Consider the following 19,638-nt stretch of genomic DNA (forward strand, 5'->3'; position numbering starts at 1 on the left):
CATACTCATCCAAAATTTCCACCCATGCAGAAAATGAAAGACAATTGTGTTCTTTACAAGCCAGGTACTTTCCACCTTACCCTTCATGGTAATGAAATAAAGCAAAAACAGGAGTTTGATGTGTCTTGTTAATTTGTATTGTCTTCTGCTCTCCCTGCCCTCCACTCCCAGCAAAATCAGCACATCTAGCAGCAGAAGTATGGAAAGGCAGGTGGTTCCCCCTGCTCACTTCAAGGCAGCATCTGGCACCTCCCTGGGGACAGGACATCTGTCTGGGAGCAGTTAGCATGCAGGTGTTCAAGGCACAGTGTTTACTTCACCTGCCAGGAAGTGGAGAGGACGTGGCCTGTTATGGCCAGAACAAGGACCTCTTGCCAATAGCAGCTCAGGACTGTCACAAGTCCTGCCAAAATAAATGCATATTCTTTGAAAATTGGCTTTTCTCTGCATAAAGGATTTTCACAACCCATACCTCCACTGATGTTATGGCTTTAAAATTGATCTTATATACTATAGTCAAAGCTTGCTAGCGTAATACCTGCTTTCTGGATCAAGAATGCTGTTTCAAATCTTTGAATTCACAGTCTTTTATCCAGCATGGATAAAATAAATAAGGAATTATTTGAGAGACGTTTGCAGATCCAGAGAAATAGGGTCTTACAAGGTAGCAACTTTGGGTTTTTAGGTAATGTGCCTGAAGAACATAGTCAAACAATCTGAGAGCGCAGAGAACAGAATCAAGATTGTTGGTGGGTCTGAGGACAGGCTGAAAGATCTGGAGTTATTTAGTCTAGAGTGAGATGTAATGTCTTCAAATGCACACCTGTAGAGAAGATAGCAGTAAATATTCTCTGCGCCAGCTTGAAATACAGTAAGAAGTAATGGCTTTAAGTTCTTGGATAAATGACAGGAAAAATCTCTGTTGTCATGATAAGATGCTGAATAGATGAGCTTGAGTGACAAAGGAATGTCCATCACCAAAGGTCTTGAAAAGTAAGTTAGAGAAAGCATTGCTTGCAGTGTCTTCATTATTGGGTCATGTCTTCTTTCCTACATTTTTTACTATTTTCTTTTACTCTATAAAATAAGTGATTTCCTTAATTTTACAGCTGGAGATGTAAAGATGGAGTGTTAAAAAGCACCCAGCCCTGAGCATCCTCGTGTGCTTCTGACTCCAGCTGAAGTGCTGATCAGAGGGTCCTTTGCCACTGAGATGTGAGATCCTAAGCATAGGCCTCAGTGACATTCTCAAGAATAGATGTATCATGTTTAGTGTAAGAGCCAAGAATGTGTGCATATGGCTTTCAGGAAGGCAGTTTTGTTTCATTATTGGAATTGATAGCCAGATATTGTCTAATTTCCAAGCAGTTAATGCTCATATTTCCTATATATGAAATGAGTGCATTTTTGTACATGTCAGGTATGTGTTACAAATGTTACTTCAAGAATGAGCTATGTTTCTTCTCTTTTTTACTAGGGAAAAAGTTCCCAGGGCTTTCTGTGCTGGTGAAAGATGCATCTGTGTTAATTCTGATACCGAGTATTCTCTTACAAACAGATGCTGCAAAGCTTATCAGAAGAGCAGAAAAGGAAGACTTGCACCTCTGTCTGACACAGTTCAAATCTCTCCCTGTGCATTTATCAGCTTGCATATCTATGTGAAACTCTGCGCTTCAGCAAGGGTTTAATCACTAGGCAACTACTGCAAAGAAACATGAGTTCCACAGGATTTCAAGGAAGAATTTTTCCTCTACTTTTGTTCACTTCTATTCTGAGTTTGCTTCCTGGCACCCTCTTCCTTAATGTGAGGTCAGCCAGAGTACTTTCGCAGTTTTTCTTGACTGTTTTGTCGTTTGTTTCTGTTTCACAGGCTTACAGCTCTGAAGTCTTTCCAAGAGAGAAGAGAAACCAAACTGGAAGATGAAAGCATTGCACAGGCACCAAATGCTGTTTCTGTTCAACCTTTGTTTCATCGAGAAAAGTGGGTGTCTAAAATCAAAGCACACATTACTTCCCGTCACATACTTACAGTGTGAGACCAGTGTTTTAGTAGAGTCTGCTGCCAGACTACAGAGAAAAGGAAGCTTGTGGATCACTGGGTTTTTCAGCCTCTGAGCATGATAACCAACCATTTTAGGCAACTGTGACGTCGCCAGCTGGGGTGCTGACAGTGTTACTGTAACCACAGTCTTCATTAGTTGAGTGTTCCTCTTGCTCTCCTACTGTGACAGAGGCTTCATGAATTTCTTCAGAAAACAGAGGATCTACTAAAGTTACCACTTCTTCCAGAAAACCGCGGCAGTCAGTAACTAAGTCATGAACAAAGAAAACTAAAAGCTATTTTTAAATTTTATCTCATGTTATTAAGTGTAAAGGAAATGATATTTCCGTAAGGTTTTAGGCCTTTCTGCAGAATTTTTGAAAATGCGGAAAAATGGTGCTAGATCCCCAATATGAAGTTTAAGTGGGAGATTTCCTAGTAATAAACAGCTTTAAAAAGGAAGAGAGTGATTTAGCAGGTGTAACCTCTGCTTCACCATCCTTCCTGTAATCCAGAAATGCCAAAAAGTAGGTGCGTTGAGTTTCTCAGTGCACGCTGAAAGTCAACAAGCCTAGCATTTTTAAATGATTTTTTATATATATTTTTAAACCAATTTCAAGACTGAAATTGTTCTAGTACAGGTTAGAAGAAAGAAAACAAATGTGATCTGTTAAGCCTCTGAGCAGTGGTTTTATGATTATCCTAAGCTCTGTTTGAGGAACAGCTAACTGTAAGACTTACTCACAGGCAGGTGTCAGATGAAGTAGCTCCACAGATTCTGGCTATGCTGTAGTGAATGGTGCTGAGACCTGATGAAACATGTCACAGTTCCATCCTTCCGTCATTAGATACGTTAGTTCATCTGGCTGCTTGCAGAAATGTTATGCATGCAGTAGATGTGCTTTCCTGTGGATACTACGCCAACTGGGAGAGGCAGTAGTCCACAGAAGATATTATAAGCCACAATTTCAGATAGAAAGAAGTAAAGGATGCTTATTAATAAGAAGCTCTTATCTGCAAAGAAAATCTGGGTTACCTGTGAGTAAAAGCCACTTGGATGTAAACCTACTTGCCACATCACTAACTTAAGGCAGAAATGTTACTCTGGCACAAAACTGGCACACAATGATCACTCCCAGGTGAGGCTGATGACATTTCATGCCCAACATATTTTGTGCTCCGAATTTTAGGTTACCAAGTAAATCTCCTCTCAATAGGAAGACTAAAATCAATCACACAAAACATGTATAATTAACTATGCAAGTTTGTTATAATATGAAGACCTTTGTTTCACAGACCAAGATTCATAATATTTAGAAGCTAAGTCTCTTAATAGTGTTTCCAGTATTGATTTTTTTTCCCATTTATTTAATTCTACTACAATAACTATACAATCATAGATTCAGAGAATATCTTGAGCTGGAAGGAACCCAGAAGGATCACTGAGTCCAACTCCTGACTCCACGTGTGACCATCCAAAATCCAAACCCAGTGTCTGAGAATGATGTCCAGAATGGTGGCAGCTCAGAGCCATTCCCACTGGGCAGCCTGTTCCAGGGCCCCACCACCCTCTGGTGAAGAACTTGTCCCTAACTCCCACCTGACCTTCTCCCAACACAGCTCCATGCCATTATAGCATGGAGATTCCTGGAGATGTGCATACTTATGGGAAGGGGAATAAGAATTTGAAATTAGGGTTCAGGCTAGGTAGTGAGTTGCTGTTATTAGGAATGTAAAAAGGGCATGGGAAGATCACCTATGTGAAACTGAAAAGATATGTATGATGACATGCCGCTACCAACTGACCCTTGCAGTTGGAAATATTCAGCCTGAGGGCTTGGTTCACCTGGTTCCTAAGCATTTTCTTTTTCTTTAGGCTTTTTTTTTTTTTTTTTTCACTGAAAATGGTAGTTCTTCACCTTGCAAATCACTGTCTGTACAGAGGGGCATGACACTGGTTCCATATCAGTCTCTGTAGCCAGCTCTTCTTTCCTCTAGGCTCTCGTGGTCCTCCTTGGGAACCCTTTCTGTATACCCATTCAGATCTGTCTCTCCTGCTTTCCAAGACCACCTCCTGACTCATCCCTGGCACCATCTGAGCACTTCTTCCTATCTCTGGTTCCTGTTATCTCTGGGATGGCATTTTTGATCTGAAATGTGCTACGGAGATCACAGAATGGGGAACCCGCTGCAAGGAGCAGGATGGAGAGCAGGCTGGGCATGGAAATGAATACTTGCCTCTCCCCTCAACCTTCTTGTGCACATGGGCTGGTGGTGTGGGCTGGTTCCAAGGCTCAGCTCTAGGTCTGTGTTCCCTGTTCCTTACAAGGATGTGGGATAGAGGGAGACCCAGGGAACATTAGCACATGTCTGGAAGGTGGGAAGGTCCTAGCTGGCAGCAGTGTCGTGGTGTGGAGCTTGGTTCTGTATCTCAAAACATCACACATTGCCATCAGTCTGTGCAACTCCTCTTCTTCTGGAGGACGCTGCCTTAGTGGTGCCTGCAGTGCAGTCTCAGTAGGCCCTCAGTAGGTAAGTGAGTCAGGACAACCAAGGAACACACACTCTGTACACCAGATTTCTTTGGGTTTTGGGAGGACTCCTACCATTTATAGAATCATAGAATCATAGAATGGCCTGGGTTGAAAAGGACCACAATTATCATCTAGTTTCAACCTCCCTACCACGGACAGGGTTGCCAACCACTAGACCAGGCTGCCCAGAGTCACATCCAGCCTGCACACTATTTTAGGGGGGAAACAGCGGGAAACCAACTGATGCAAGCTGATGCCTTTTTCACAGAATTGCAAACTTCAGTTTTCACATAACTATAGCTGTAACTCTTCTTTCTGCTCTCGCCTCGCTGCCTGCTCACCTTACAATGCAAAATGGGCCTTGGGATATTTGTGGTGATGTGGGTGAAAATATTGCAAAAACAGATAATTAGAGAAGCGGGGCTTGGCAAGCTCTTGTTTGACCTGATAATATGGCAAAGTGTATGGTTTACCAAGAGCAGTCCCATCTGAACAGACTTTAGGGAGGACAAGGAGCTGACAGATGAGTAAGCCTCACATGATCACCTTTATTTTTGCTTTCATAAGCAAGCAAGATTCAGAGGTGGAGGGTATAAACAAAAAAAGTGAAACTAGGAGAGTTTATGTGTTTACGGCCTAAGAGCCCACTCCTTCCATTAAGGCTTGTAAGAGGCTTCTGTGCTGTGCAGGTTACTTTGGGAGGCAGGAACTGGATACCACAGCTGCATCTGCCTCTCATACAAAAAGAATGAAAAGCTGCTGAATCATGATACAGCATAGTAATGTGCATTAACAGACCTTCAGCTCCACAGACTTCACACTTTTCCTTCCCTGTGGGTGTGTGGGTCTAACTGACAGCTGTCCAGCTTTGTATTCTTTGGGCTTCTTGTTTGACTGTACCCATGTAACATATTCAGTATAAAAATAGCAAAAGAGAATCAAGAAGTAGCAAATCACCTGGTAAAAGCTGGAGGTCATCAGACCATGTCTTACAGAGGGTGCACAGGTGTTGTACATCCCCCACAAAGCAAGTCACAGCTATTTGTTTTCTGCAGTGTGCAAAGGCCATCCACTGGGCCTTAACACAACTGCTGTTAGGTGTGATGCCTCATGTGTAACATCACTGAGAGGGGCACTGGGTGATTGGGATGAACATGCAAGTTTCTTTTTTGAAAATACTGAATCATAGAATCATTAAGGTTGGAAAAGACCACTGAGATCATCTTGTCCAACTATCAACCCATTACCACTGTGCCCACTAGCCGAGCTACACAGACCTTCTATCCACTGAGCAGTTTAACTGCACTGGGAGAAATATCAATTCTTCTATTTCTTTCAAAAGAGAATGAAAACTGTAGCTGCACTTGACCTGATTGGATTATTTGTACCTAAAGTAGCAGATGTTGCACCTTAAATGGCAGTTTCAGTCAGCACCTTTTGTTTCCTTCCCTCAAAAGACGTAGACTTTCAGTGGTTTTGATTTAAAAAAAAAAAAAAGAAAAAGAAAAAGTAAGCTCCAGTGCTTTGCTTTTCTATACTGGCACATCTGATGGTGAGGTGGCAGGGTGTTTCCTGTTGATCTACAAAAATCTCATCTTCCAAACCAAACCTTGATCTCTGGGGACCTCTTCTTAAGCCATGGTTTGGCCTTGATCTGAGAGTGGAACACAGCATTTCAGATTTCTCTAGCGTTGCACCTGGTGGCTGTGCAGTACATCTCACAGCTGTGCTCGGCCTCCTTTACTCTCAGTCACATGAGCATAATTCTGGGGCAGAGTGCATGATGGGTGGAAGACAAGTGTGCCACGAGCATAACAAATGATCTACGTTATCAACATAGCAGGGTTAATGTGTATCTGATAAAAACTTTGGTGTCAATTGGAACTATGGCAGCGTAAGAGATGAAGAAGCTTGACTTCCTTCCATTAACTGCAAAGCATCTGGTGCGTTATATGCACACTGAGAACTGATCCTCTCTTCCTTTTCAACTGTGGTCTGAATTTTTAACCATGTTGAAGACTCTCTGTTTGCTTCTGCAAACCTCTTGGTGCAGACATTGCTAAATGTAATTTTTCAGAGTATTGAGCTGCAGGAATAGATGCATGATATCCAAACTATAATGAAATGACTGCTGCAAAAGAAGGGCATGAGCATTCTCCTCTAAATTCAAATGACACTTTGGTCCTCACCTCCTTTTCATCTTCTTTCCCACAAACCTGAGCTTGAAGCGTAAGTGTTCAAGGCCAGATAGGATGGAGCCCTGGGCAGCCTGGTCTGGCATTAAATGAGGAGGTTGGTGGCCCTGCATGTGGCAGGGGGGTTCGAATTTCATGATCCTTGAGGTCCCTTCCAACCCTGGCCATTCTGTGATTCTGTGATGTGTGATTCTTGTGCCAGTGATGGGAGGAAAGCTTGGCCTGGCGCAATTGTGCACAGCTACTCATGAACAGAATGTTTTTATTTTGACTATGGCCAGTCACTACTCAGCATTTGTTATTTCCATAGACTCATCATGGACAAAAGCAGTATGCATTAACTTAGCTAACCAGTTTTCACACCAACGGGAAAAAAGAGAACACTCTATGTATTTTTGCACATTATTTGTATGACTTCTTAATAAAAGGACAACAACCATTTATTTTCGATCTTATTGCCTGTTCCCCAGAAGAAGCAAACAAGCAAAAGTATTTACATGATTTCAGTTAATAAGAGGACTATGTGTTCATGATGTTCAAGGAACTCTGCAAGGAGATAAACTGGAGTGAAAAGCGGGATCTTGGTAAGGGTGTTCTTAGAACCTCAGAGAAAATTTCTCCCCCGCGTATTTTTAGTATTTACTTTGGAGGAATTAATTTGGCTCAGTATCATCTTCCTCATGGATTCCTTTTACAGATTTATGACCTGAGAAAGCCCTCCCTTCTCCTCCCCTTTGCCTCTGTTCAAACCACAACAAAAGGTCAGGCTGGAAGCAGAATCCTGAGCAAAGGAAGAACGGGAAAACTGGCTGTGTTTCCTTTTATTCCTCCATTTAATACACAAATACCCCGTGCAATTACCTACCATCTGCATGACACAGGCTGTGTTTTGAATTCCTGTCCATAGTGGGGGAGGTTCTTCTAAACAAAAGGAAAGTTTTCCCGGGAGAGAAAGGAAAGGTATTCTGGAGGGAAGATAAACCTAAGACTGCACACAAAATGGCTGTTTGGTGAAGTCTGCCATATTTATTTATTTATTTACCTTAATAGAGGCATATTCTATAAATTCATCTTCTATAGAGAGTTTCCTTCTCTGGTATTTATTTGTAGAAGCAGAATGTTTTAGTGAGGCATATATGAGGACATCTTGGCTTTCAAGTGAAGCTGGGGTGGAAGGATCATTACAAGGTGAGTTAGATGCTGTCTCCTGAGCATTACAGTGAGGAACACTGTCATAAATCTTGTTGACAGGCAAGAGCTGAGGTGGGCTAGACATGGAGCAGTAAAGTGAGGAGCTTTCATCTGTTTCTGGAGTTGTCCCAGCAGCGTGGGATGGAAGAGCTGATGGACTTCTGACCTGCAACAGACAGGACAGGGTACAGCTCTGTGCATGTCTGGCTCCTGCTAGATAAGAAGTGGGTAAGATTCTGCTGGTCTTGCTGCATTCCTTTAAAACTGCTTTTAAAGATGGGTATATTGGACTCAACTGATCACTGATTTTCTTTTGATCTTTGAAATAGCTAGAAATCATACTCATGTCTCCAGTCTTCCTCCACTTCCCTTCCCAAACTCAGTCATGTCTTTCCTTGCATGATTTCAACATAAGGCAAAACTGATTTATCCTCTTGAAAGCTCTTTTATGCCACTCATTCAGGCTCTTCTTTCTGAGCCTATTAAATCCTCATTTTCACCTCCAAACCCCAAAGTATCATAGGATCATAGAATCACAAGGTTGGTAATGACCTATAAGATCATCTAGTCCAACCGTCTTCACACTGCCACTGCTACCACAAGCTACTAAACCAGATCTCGCAGCTCCTCGTCCAGACGCCTCTTGCACACTGCCAGAGATGGCAACTCCACCACCTCCCTTGGCAGGCCATTCCAGTATCTTTCTGATTGCCCTTATTCTCCTATTTCCAGATCACTGACCGATTACCTTTTTTTTCTTTTCTTTAAATTATTCTCCAAATAAATCTCTCTTCTTCTCCCAACTCTGCAAGTTTCTCCATAAATCCATCTCTCTCTAAAGAAATCCCCTTTTGGCATCCATTTTTTCCAGCCACTTAGAACATACTACTTTCAGTTTTCTTTCCCCCACTTTGTTTTTCGGGAGCGCTGCAGTCCATTTTGTGCCCTTTGATCCCTATCACAGCCTTTCTTTTGAGTGACTGCTGCCAGCTCCTGTTACATCTTTTGTGTTCTGCCTTCTGCTCATCTAATTTCTTTGGTACCTATTGCAAGAATTGTCTGAATTCATGCTAGCTGCATAGCAAAGCCCTTCTTCTCAATCATTTCCTGACCCTGCGGATGACTTTTTGTCTTGTGCAGTCAGAACCAGGTCAAAAGAGGTGCTTTAGGTGCCTAAACTCCTACTGGAATGTTTTTACAAATTAATGCACTTTAGAAGGAGTTTAGGTGCTTAAAGTACATTTGTGGCAAAAACACTGAGTTCTTTCCCTTCAGCTCAGACAAGGTGATATCTCATGCCAGGAAAGCCATTCTTTCCAGGCACCACAAGTAAATCTGTCTCCAATCCTACTCCACATTTTACACTATCTAAAAATTTATTTTCAGTATGTGGTTATACTGGACATTATCAGGTTTCAGTGGTAGCAGAATTTAAGCATACCCGACTCTCTTGTCTCTGTGGTGTTGTTGGAGTTCTCTTATGCTTTCCTAGGAAGAAAAAAGTAATTAAAAAAGATGTTTAAATCAATCAGCATTGAGAAGATGCCTTTCTGCTCACAGAGGAGTATAGATTACCAAAGCAGCCCTTGCCTTATTGAGTGCCCCTCAAAGAATAAAAATCTATCTCCACACTATATTTGGGAATTGTTTTACTGCCAAAAGATAATCAGCATAAAATGATGTTCTTATAGAATGTGTTTCTGTGTTCCTCAGAGCTTCTCTGAATAGGAGCAGATAAATTCCTGCTGTACTTGTGGCTAGTTGTCTTTCTATGCAGTGAAATGGCAAGAAAAGGTATGGAAAAATCCTTAAGCCATCCCATGAAACAACAAATAATTGATTGCTTCACTTAATAAGATGTGGGGGACTCCAGGATGCCCTCTTGACTTAGAGCATGGCACCTGTGTAAGAGTTCCTGTAAAACAGGAGAGATTAATATTGTAACTATTTGATAGCTCAGAGGGAAAAGTGGGAATATAAAACGCAACTGAATAGAATTTAACAGTACTGATGTGGATAACAGCCTTACTCATTTGTAACTAGATTGTTAAAAAAAAATAATTCAACTATTATAAAATCTGTATATTTTATTTGCTCTTTACTTTCACACTTGTCTCTCTGGAAGGAAACTAAACATGGAATAAATCGAACTTTTTGAAGATTCATTATTTTAATTAGCACACTTGACAAGAACAATTAATTGGGATAATTACTAGCAGATTTTCATTAAGCCTTGAGTGAAACTTTACGCTATGAAATCAAATACAAAGTAAGAAAATATTATATATTAAAACTGCTCACCATAGTACCTCCTTAGACTCCAAAACACGCATATGAAGATGAATGGACAACATAGACCCACGGGTACTGAAGCATAAATAATGTGCCATGTCTTGTTTTTTCCATGTTCTTTTGACTTAGTAGAGGTATCTAAAACTGCATTAACATGCATTAACACAAGTTAATATTTGACTTGAGATTTTAGCATTTATTCTTTTTGATGCAACTGGCTTCTTAATGTAATTAAAACACTCTTTAGCTTGGTACAGCAGGTCATGAGATAACCATCTCCACAGACATATTAGCAAATATGAAGATACTGGAATGAAAACTGTGTGGAAAAGTGTTGCAGAGGAATGGTATATAGCACAAGGCTGACAGAAACAAACAAAGGGTCAGAATTAAAGCATAGCTATAAACTTCCAATGCATTCTAAGATTAAGGTCTTTCTTCCTCTTCTTTTTCTGTAGTATTTGCACAGTAGACAAAAACAATTAAAAACCTTTTCATTGATTTATATGTAATGGACAAGTCTAGAAATGAATGTTGTTATGGCTTATGCACATGGCATCATTAGGAAGATGATCATTTTAGGGGTCTAACTTTAAGACTGAAACTCATAGCAGTACTGGTTGTTTTGTTTCTCTTAAAGAGGAAGTAAGAAATCAGAACTTACTTTTTACAGGAGGTGTGGTGATGTTTGCAGAGTTTTCTGAAAGAGAAAAATAAGACAGGGAAATGAAACTGCAACCTGACATTTTGCACTGCAGTTGTCTTCTCTGCTCCATACACTGAAGTGTCAACAAACCTCACCTTCAACCTGGTGATGGAAGAGGAAACAAAATACAACAAACAAAAACTGCAGTGATTTGTGGGAGGGGGAAATGAAGTATTTGTCTTCCACTGCTGACAAAGTGGTTCTGTGTTTCAGAACTCCTTGGTACTCATATAAATGCATTAATAGAGCACATACACTGAGGTCTACTTCACCATTTATTCATAATATGATATTTGTGAATATACCATTCTGATACTCAAGAATCTCTGTTCTTCTTGCTTCAAATGAAATCTGTATCATGGAAGCTGGGAAAATACTATGCCCTATAGCAGATTATAGCCATAAATTCTGGTTTTTCTATTTCTGCTGCGATTTTTCCTGTGGCAAAAAGTAACAGTGGTTACAAGTCCATTAACTTATAAGGAGAAGAAATGGCAGCAGAGCAGTTTTATAACTACATAGTCTTAGTTGGACATTTCAGATGTGCATACTGCTTTCTACCAGCAGAGCAATGTTGAGGAGGGCAGATGTGGTTCACCATAACCTAGACTTCACAACTGGCTAAGTTAGTATGAAAGTATCACTTGTCCTTTACTCCTTGAGGGTATTTAAAGCACAGTGATCTTTTCTGTTCTTGAACTTCTTAGGTACAAAATTATACTTTCTCTGATCTAGTAGGTGGCAACTCATGGGGGGCTCAAACTAGATCATCCAAGCCAAGCCATTCTATGATTCTATGACTTTCTATCACAAGATCATTCTCAACAAGAGGCTTGAATTGCTTGTTTTCTTTACTGTTGTGTTGCCTCATCAACTATGAATACATGCCTATTGGCATTCTGTCTAGTCATATAGTATATAAAAAGGCTGTCCTCTCATAGTCTGTTTTCATTCCAGATGATAATTTTAAATTATTGAATAATTCACTAAAGGCCATTTGGTGCTTTGTTTTTCAACTCCAGATCCTCCTTTTATTTTTCTCTTTTTCTCTTTCCCCATTACCAAGAGACAGGACAGAAGCATGAAGGTGGTAATTACCCACACAGCTGATTTGGGACTGTTACTATGCTACCAGAAAAACATGCTGGGAGAAGCCATCATCCACCATGAATGGGTTTTCCTGTAAATGGAATTCGCTTGTTTAATAGGGCTCTTTTTGAGACTCATTGGGACTCACTTTAAACAATAACAGAATCACAAAATCACAGAGTTGTAGGAGTTGGAATGGACTTCTGGAGATCATTGAGTCCAACCTCTTCTGCTAAAACAGTTCCATACAGCACGTTGCACAGGAAAGTGTCCAGGTGGGTTTTGAATATCTCCAGAGAAGGAGACTGCACAACCTCTCTGGGCAGCCTGTGTCAGGGCTCCATCACCCTTACAGTAAAGAAGTTCTTCCTCATGTACATATGGAACTTCCTGTGTTCCATTTTGTGCCCATTGCCCTTGTCCTGTCACTGGGCTCTGCCGAAAGAGACTGGCCACATCCACTTGACTCCTGCCCTTCAGATATTTATCAACAGTGAGATCCCTCTCAGTCTTCCCCAGGCTAGATAGTCTCTCAGCCTTTCTTCATAAGAGAGATGCTCCAGGCCCCTAATACTCTTTATGGCCTTTCACTGGACTCTCTCAAGTCTTTCTTGAATGAGGAGCCCAGAACTGGATGCAGTAATCCAGATGTAGCCTCACCATGGCAAAGTAGGTGAGGAAGACCACCTCCCTCAATCTGTTGTCCACACTTTTTAATGAACTCCAACTTTTAGAGTCCAGTGGGTCCCACTATCATTCTGATAATGAGGAAAAGCTCCGGAGTGAAAATATTGGACTCCAATTATGCTTTGCTATCACTCAGCAGCACTCATCCTTCTACCTCTGTCTTGACTGGCCTTTCCTTGCAGTAACAAACTAGACAGTGCATAACCAAGTAGTTACCAATACAAATTTTGTTCTCAGAGTTTCTCTGAACTTTAGTTTCAGCTAGACTATGACTGGCACCAAATCCAAGAGGAGAATAAAAACATGAGAAAAAATCATGATGTGTGGGGATTGATTATATATTCATAAAGCCACTAATCACAGTTTCTTTTCTCTCTCATTTTTGCTAGGCTTTCTTTGTCTACTTTGAGGATTGATCTCTATATGGACACTAATAGCAGATAAATCAAGACTACAGCTTCTTTCATTTTTAGGAGTTTTGTTAAAATTGACTTTCTCCCTCTGATATGAATATCAGTTAATATCTGAACCAAATCTGGATTTGCAGTTTAGAGAGAAAATACATAAAACTTGCATAGAATATTTTCCTATGTCATCCTTCTCACAGACATTTTCTGTTACTTTTAGATTTATTTCAGATTATTGTTTATTTCACAATCATTAATAACTTACAGAAGTAAAGACTTCTGTTTGGTAGTGATTTGTCATAATTGGAATAATGAAAATAATTATATTATATATATCTTATCTCCATTTTTTCAGTTTTGTAAAGTTCTGCTGAACTCAGTGTTCAAGCTCTAATATATCACTTTTACTTTGGGTCTTATCTTTGATGTCCTAACCTTTTAATAAAAATTTTTGTTTCCTATGGTGCTTGATTTCTTTGGCTAAGTGATAAAAAGTATGTGACACTCAAGAGCTTCCAACTTCCCTACCCTCTCTTATAGTACAGTGCTTATGTAGTGAAGAGTGATTGCTTGCAAATCCAGAGAAAGAAATCCTAAGTATGTCTTTATCTTCCAGTTGATGGGTATAGAAAAAACAAATAACCAAATTGTCTGTCATCCTTGTGAAGATAAAGAGAACATAACAGTCTGAATGAATTCATCAGCAACAAATGCCAGTAAACTTGTCTTACTTCCCCCTGTGACCAAGTGACAGACATCATGAAGAGTCAAGCAGCCCTATCTATCTATCTATCTATCTATGGTATATCTTTGAGAATTGTTGCCTAGATATGTTTTGATAACATGCTATAGTTGCACATATAATATTTGCAAAACTCTAAATAATTAGACCATAACAAAGTAAAAATGAAAGGATATGCTATCAGAGGTTACTGAAGTCCAGTTTTGTTCTGAGTCCAGTTTTGAAATTTTTTTTTAACTAAATGATTCAATTGTAGAAAAAGAAAATATCTATTAAATTTACAGACATTAGAAAGCTGGCAGAAATTATATAGGCACTAAGGGACAGGTTTTGACTTATGTATGATCTTGATAAATTGGGTGTTTTGTAGAAAGATAGGCGATAGTTCAAAAAAACAAGTGCTAACTACTAAGCTTCTATGGCAAAGTGATTGGTAATGCAAAGACTGAATAAGAACAACAGCTGTGTACTTAATCCCATTGACATCAGATGAAGATTAGTGGTATAGGTTGTTGGAAGCAAAAATGTCTTATCAGTGTTACTTATTGTTCTAAAAAAATGATTGTCTTGCACTGGTCAGTGTAACCTGGAGTAACATTCAGCAGCAGGCCCTCTCAGAGAGAACAGGTTCTACTGTCTGCACAGAAAGGCTGAGGTTACCTTCTGGCTTTAACTGGGGACTGGAACCACCTATGCATGTTCTTGCATTGATATCACAAGAAATTTCCCTCCTTATGATCTCTTGCACTGCCACCAGTTAAGTTGTAAGATGCTAAGTTCACTGCTGTCAAAGCATTTCCTTGATGACAACGAGACTTTAAAAAAATCTTCCACTGCAATTGAACTTATTTCATATTACTTTTGCTGATATAGTATGTTTTCAAGAGTTCAAATGACATGTGCTAGTCAGTTTCTCAGCTGGGTTAGCTTGATTAACATATCCTCTTTTTTTTTTTTTTTTCCCAAATACCTATGCCAACACGTGCCAAAATTGTGTTCCTTCATCATCTGATGGTGAGCATTCGTCATAATCAGGTTTGTTAAAATTATATTTCCAGAGGAATGTTCCCAGCCACTACTGGGCCTGAATCCAATTTTCTTTTTTCACAAAGTCACCTCTGTAAAACATTTTTTAGTCTTCATTTCCAGCTGCTGCTGCAGGTGAAAGTGTTTAGCAACCTGCTGCCAATTAACCCTAGCAAATGAAGCCTCATCCCCCCTCCTCCTTAGAAGGATAAAACCCAAAGTAGATAGAGGGATGGAAAGAGAGTGTACTGAGAGAGCAGTGTGGTTGTATTCTTAGGAGAAGAGGTTTAGCTTACTATAAATTGATATAATTGTCATAGTTAATATTTGTGAATCCCTTAGAAGTAGCCTGTGAATAGTAGGTAAGCACTACTACTTCATTGAGTGATTATTTTTTTTTTCTGTTAGTCAAAGAGGAATCTTTTGAACTTGTTAACCAAGCTACTGGTTATTTTTAGTGCATATAAGAGTAGGCTGCCCTACAAAAGGGCTCCTCTTCGAAGATGTAAGATGATTGGGCTTTAGATTGCTTTTTTTTTTTTTTCTTCAGTTACAAAGCAACAATTGGAGTATAAAAAATAACTGCTTTTTTTTTTTTTTTGTACTTCTGTGACTTGTTAATGATTGATAGTTGAGCTATTTGGTTTTGTGTGTAATCTTTTACTAGAAACAAACCTAGTACTTTACATATATTATAAGTCATAAATTTGAGGACCTTTTAGGAAAGAATCTTTAAAAAGAAAAGAGAACGCTTGTTCCGCCTTTAGAAAACTTTTAGTTGGAATTGTTCTGAAACTCAATAAAAATTAGGATAGCAAAAGCATTTTCTTATAATCCACCATCAACAATTAACTGTGGGAATTCATAATGAATGTTCCTTAAAATCTTCTGTTAGCTTTTCCTCTCAAGTCATCCCATGGCTAGTTAAAAACAAACAAACAAAAAAAACCCTTCAAGTAGATAAAAAGCAGTGGAGAAAAAATTGTCTAAAACCAAAATTCTTGGGACTCTGTATACAGAATAAGATGTTTAATGCAAACTTTAAAATATCTTTCCTAGATATAGCTCTAAGGAAAATGAACATGTCTCAAGGAAGATCTGTAAGTAAGGGATGTCTTTAACAGGTAGTGGGGGAGGAGGGAGAATCAACAGATTAGCAGATAACCTTTTGTTTTCTGTTTATTGGTTGCTATTAGAAAGAAACACTCAATAAACCTCAGTAAATGAGAGTAAATGTGGCTCTGAATACTCTTCCCCTGACAATGTGATTTTTTTTTTTTTTTTCTATCTTGCTATGGGGTATGAGAAGTCAATCTCGGGGGTTGTAATCTTCCCATTAAAGACTGCATGTGATTTCCAAAATAAATTGAATTGTTCTCTCTGGAACACTGTTACGAGCTGAAAGCAACTAGAAGGTTTGATATCATGTCTGAAATTCTCAGTGTTTTATATACGTGGGAGCTCATGATGAATATTTGAATGGGCAGTTTTTAAGAGGGTAAAAGAATCTGTAATGTGAAAGCTCTATAGATCATTTTCAAGCTTACAGAGGAAAACTTCCTATGTAGTGAACAGCCATGATAATGTGCACTCTAAACTTATATAATAATGAAAGATGTGCGACAATACGGGACTTTTATCAAAAACACTTTTTTTTCTTTTATTCTTATGCTCAAGGGAATGACATAGTAGTCATGTCATGGTATTATTTAATAAGCGAAGAGAACAGGGATAATGGAGACACCTTTCTATTTATCTAACTCAACTCTCAGAGTAAAACAGTAGCTAAAAATTGAGCGTTTGAATCTTTCGTTTCTAAAGGACATTATTCACACCTCATCTAAGAACTTGAAAGAATTCCAGTAAATTAAGAGTTACTAATTGAAATCTTGTTTTCTTCTTTGCCCTTTTAAAGAGGACCAAGAGATGACACAGTATACCATATGTAGGATTTAACAAACAACAACAACAACAACAACAACAACAAACCTGCAATATATTTCAAATGAATTATTTTGTCATTTAGCTAATAGTAACTTAGTTTTGGCCCTTTTTGCTTATTTTTCCCCATGTTCTGAATACAGCCTTGTACTTTTTCTATTCGCTTCGCAAACATTAAAGAGCTGCTCAATTTTGTGAATGTTTCTTTTTCTTAATGGTGATAACATTTGTGAAGCTGACCTGTGTGCCGAGGCAGCCGGCAGAACTGCATCTTTATTCATTTATTTATCCAAAACAGTTCCTTGATGAAAGCTGTTATGTGATGTAAGAGCAGAGAATATGTCTTTATGTTTCAATGACTGAAACTTAAAGATGGCAAATTTCAGTATAGCTGAAATGTTAGAATGTGCCAGCTGTCCTGCATGGAAGGCTAACAGCAAAGGTGATGTTTTAGGAACAGGGAGTTTGTGTGCAGAGACTGGCTGGGCTTCTCAGGGTGGTGGAAGCCTTGCTACGTTTTTTTGTTTGTTTGTTTTCATCAGTATGAAATACTGCATCAACTTTATATGTTCCAGACATCATCAACTAGTGTCAGCTGGATGGGAATAGCCAATGTTGTCATATTTCAAAGGAGGCAGGGTTTGACTGAGCTGAAATTACTGGGGCTGTAGAGAAGAGAAGGTCCATATGTAAACTTACCAAAAAACTTGTGTTTACCTCTTCTCTAATTTAGCAAAGATTTGTTTGTCATTAACTTGGTATACAAAATCTGTCAGCGTCAACTTTTGTTAGGAGTTTAGGAAAGTTTAGATAGATTGGCAGCAAGCAAAGCTTAAATAACTTGCCTTCAACTTTCATCTTAAAAAAAAAAAAAGTAGTTGAACAATCTTGGAAAACTTGTCTAAAATGTAAATACACTAAAAAAAAAAAAAAAAAAAACATCAAGATTCTGTAGAGACTGGTTTTCAAAGTCTTCTGCCTGTAATGCTTTCATAAATGTGATTCTGATACTTATAGTAACGTAAGATTGTAGAAGGAAAAAGTATTGCTCTCAGAGTTCCCCAAATAATTTTGGTGTAGATCAAAGAATAAAACCTGGTGAAATAGATTCTATGTATACAGGATTCATACAGTAAGAAGTATGATAAAATTAGTTTTAAAAACATTATCTAGGAACCTGGCAGATTAGTCTTGGGGTTCACACACATAACAGTGAGGTGGACAATGGAGGAAGGTGTCTGTGAGAACCTGATAGTGCAGGCAGTCATAATGAAGTGAGCAGAAGTAGTAGTTATCTCTTACAAGCTAAGATGACTTTTGCTGAATATGAAGAAGGTTGTTGCTGGATATGCCACCTTTAGAAGCATGTTTACGTTTGATTTTCAAATGTCTGAAGAAATATAGTAGCCTGGCTGAGCTCAGATAACATTCCAATTAAGAAACAGCTGCATCTAATTGACCTGGTGATTCATCTATTCTAAGCCAAGTATTTGAGTCTCCCTTTCCAGGTACTCTGAACAATCACTTAACCTTTCCTGTAAGTATTTTTGATGCATTTTGTTCATAAAAACATTGTCTGATGCTATAGATCTGCAGAATTGGTCATTTGTGTCAACTAAGCTTCACATAGCCCATATTGAATTTGTTATTTTAGCAATGCCTTGTAACAAGTGTTATTTGGATAAATGTGTTGTTTGAAATACCTGAAATATACTAAGAGCAGATGAGAACATCCACTCCTATAGCTATTACCCTTAATGTAAGATTACCTTCCTTTCAATAACAACATTTATGTCTCCTGGATGAGAACAGCATGGAAGATCTAAGAACCAAAATAATGTCTGCAGTAAAATTAATAGTATGGGTGGATTGAGCACATTGTGCTCACATCATTTTGAACTAGGAGGTCTTCTCTGTTTAAAAACTATGGGGGTTCTAAATTGAAAACAGGATGAAAATTAATACTGAAATAAGCTAAATGAAGAAAGATGCATTTATTTATGCAGTAAGGACAATCTGACTGTAAACCAGGTTGCAGCTGGTAGAAATCCTAGATTTCAAGCAGAGGCTTCGAGACTGTCACCCCACTTGAGGACAGAGCCCACAAAGAAAGATGCGTTTAGTCCTCAGCTGCTAGACTAGGTATCTAATATTTCTCAATTGTTGCCAGAATTATCCTATTTAATTACTTTAGGAGTGCCAGACATGGTAATAAAATAAGACATAAGTTATCTAGAAGGGACACTAGGAATTGGTTTCTGGTTTTTTTTTTTTTTCCTTCCCTTTCAGTGTTCATACATACAATAAATAATAAAACCACAACTTACCAGAATCTTGATTGTTGCTCTGAGCCAGCCTTACTAGAAGGCTGTACAACAAGATCCATCTCATCAACATGACTGGAGGAGGCTTTGTTCTCAGGACATGGTAGAGGAGGGGTTCCTGTGGGTTTGAAAAGAGCAGCTCACATGGCTTCTTGCATCCTGTTAGGTTCACATGGGGTACATATCTGAACTGATTTCCTTTTCTAGTTCTTCTGTTAAGACAATGCTGAGAAAAGGGGCAGGGAAGCAAAGTAGTATGCATAAACCTGGAGGGTTATGCCATAGCTTTATTGTAACTGAAATGTGAACTGCTTGATTGTTTTGCGACATGTCAGAACTGCTCTGCAATTCAGGGTAAAACATATTTTATGCTTCTGTGACTCTGCTTACTCTGCAACAGAGCTGCACGCTGTTTTTAGTAAGATCATTCTGTATTTGAGATTTTGATTTTACAAGCAGCAGT

The 19,638-nt window shown here is 39.0% G+C and overlaps 2 protein-coding genes across 13 annotated transcripts in view; one reads left to right on the forward strand and one right to left on the reverse strand.

The window, feature by feature from the left end:
- The window catches only part of LOC116226928 (OX-2 membrane glycoprotein-like), a 45,641-nt gene extending 32,247 nt beyond the window's left edge, over positions 1-13,394 (forward strand). For 5 of the 12 annotated variants that reach the window (XR_016472009.1, XR_016472004.1, XR_016472005.1 and 2 more), the window contains 2 exons: positions 1,871-1,981; positions 13,125-13,391. The gene's annotated coding sequence lies outside the window, so the exon portion shown is untranslated. Of the gene's footprint in view, positions 1-1,870; positions 1,982-13,124 lie in introns of all 12 variants that reach the window. The other 7 variants (XR_016472000.1, XR_016471995.1, XR_016471996.1 and 4 more) reach the window with 3 other exon arrangements.
- On the reverse strand, positions 7,074-19,377 carry LOC116226930 (uncharacterized). The gene is made up of 5 exons (XM_031589990.2): positions 19,179-19,377; positions 10,918-10,953; positions 10,263-10,397; positions 9,403-9,449; positions 7,074-8,127 (listed from the first exon to the last, which is right to left on the reverse strand). Exons 1-5 carry the CDS (start codon positions 19,246-19,248, stop codon positions 7,801-7,803), a joined length of 615 nt encoding a protein of 204 aa, XP_031445850.1. The 5' UTR covers positions 19,249-19,377; the 3' UTR covers positions 7,074-7,800.
- Between the last annotated feature and the right edge of the window lie 261 nt (positions 19,378-19,638).

Source organism: Phasianus colchicus, chromosome 1 (assembly GCF_987193195.1).
Source record: "Phasianus colchicus chromosome 1, bPhaCol1.hap1.1, whole genome shotgun sequence".
NCBI lineage: Eukaryota > Metazoa > Chordata > Aves > Galliformes > Phasianidae > Phasianus > Phasianus colchicus.

Excerpts from the sequence above, each read along its gene's own strand:
- LOC116226930 (XM_031589990.2), bottom strand. The coding sequence starts at position 19,248 with ATGTTGATGAGATGGATCTTGTTGTACAGCCTTCTAGTAAGGCTGGCT. Across the intron at positions 9,450-10,262 it reads GAGTCTAAGGAGGTACTATG|GAAAGCATAAGAGAACTCCA; the intron begins GTGAGCAGTTTT and ends TTTTCTTCCTAG. Across the intron at positions 8,128-9,402 it reads CACAGAGACAAGAGAGTCGG|GTCAGAAGTCCATCAGCTCT; the intron begins GTATGCTTAAAT and ends TGTCTGTTGCAG.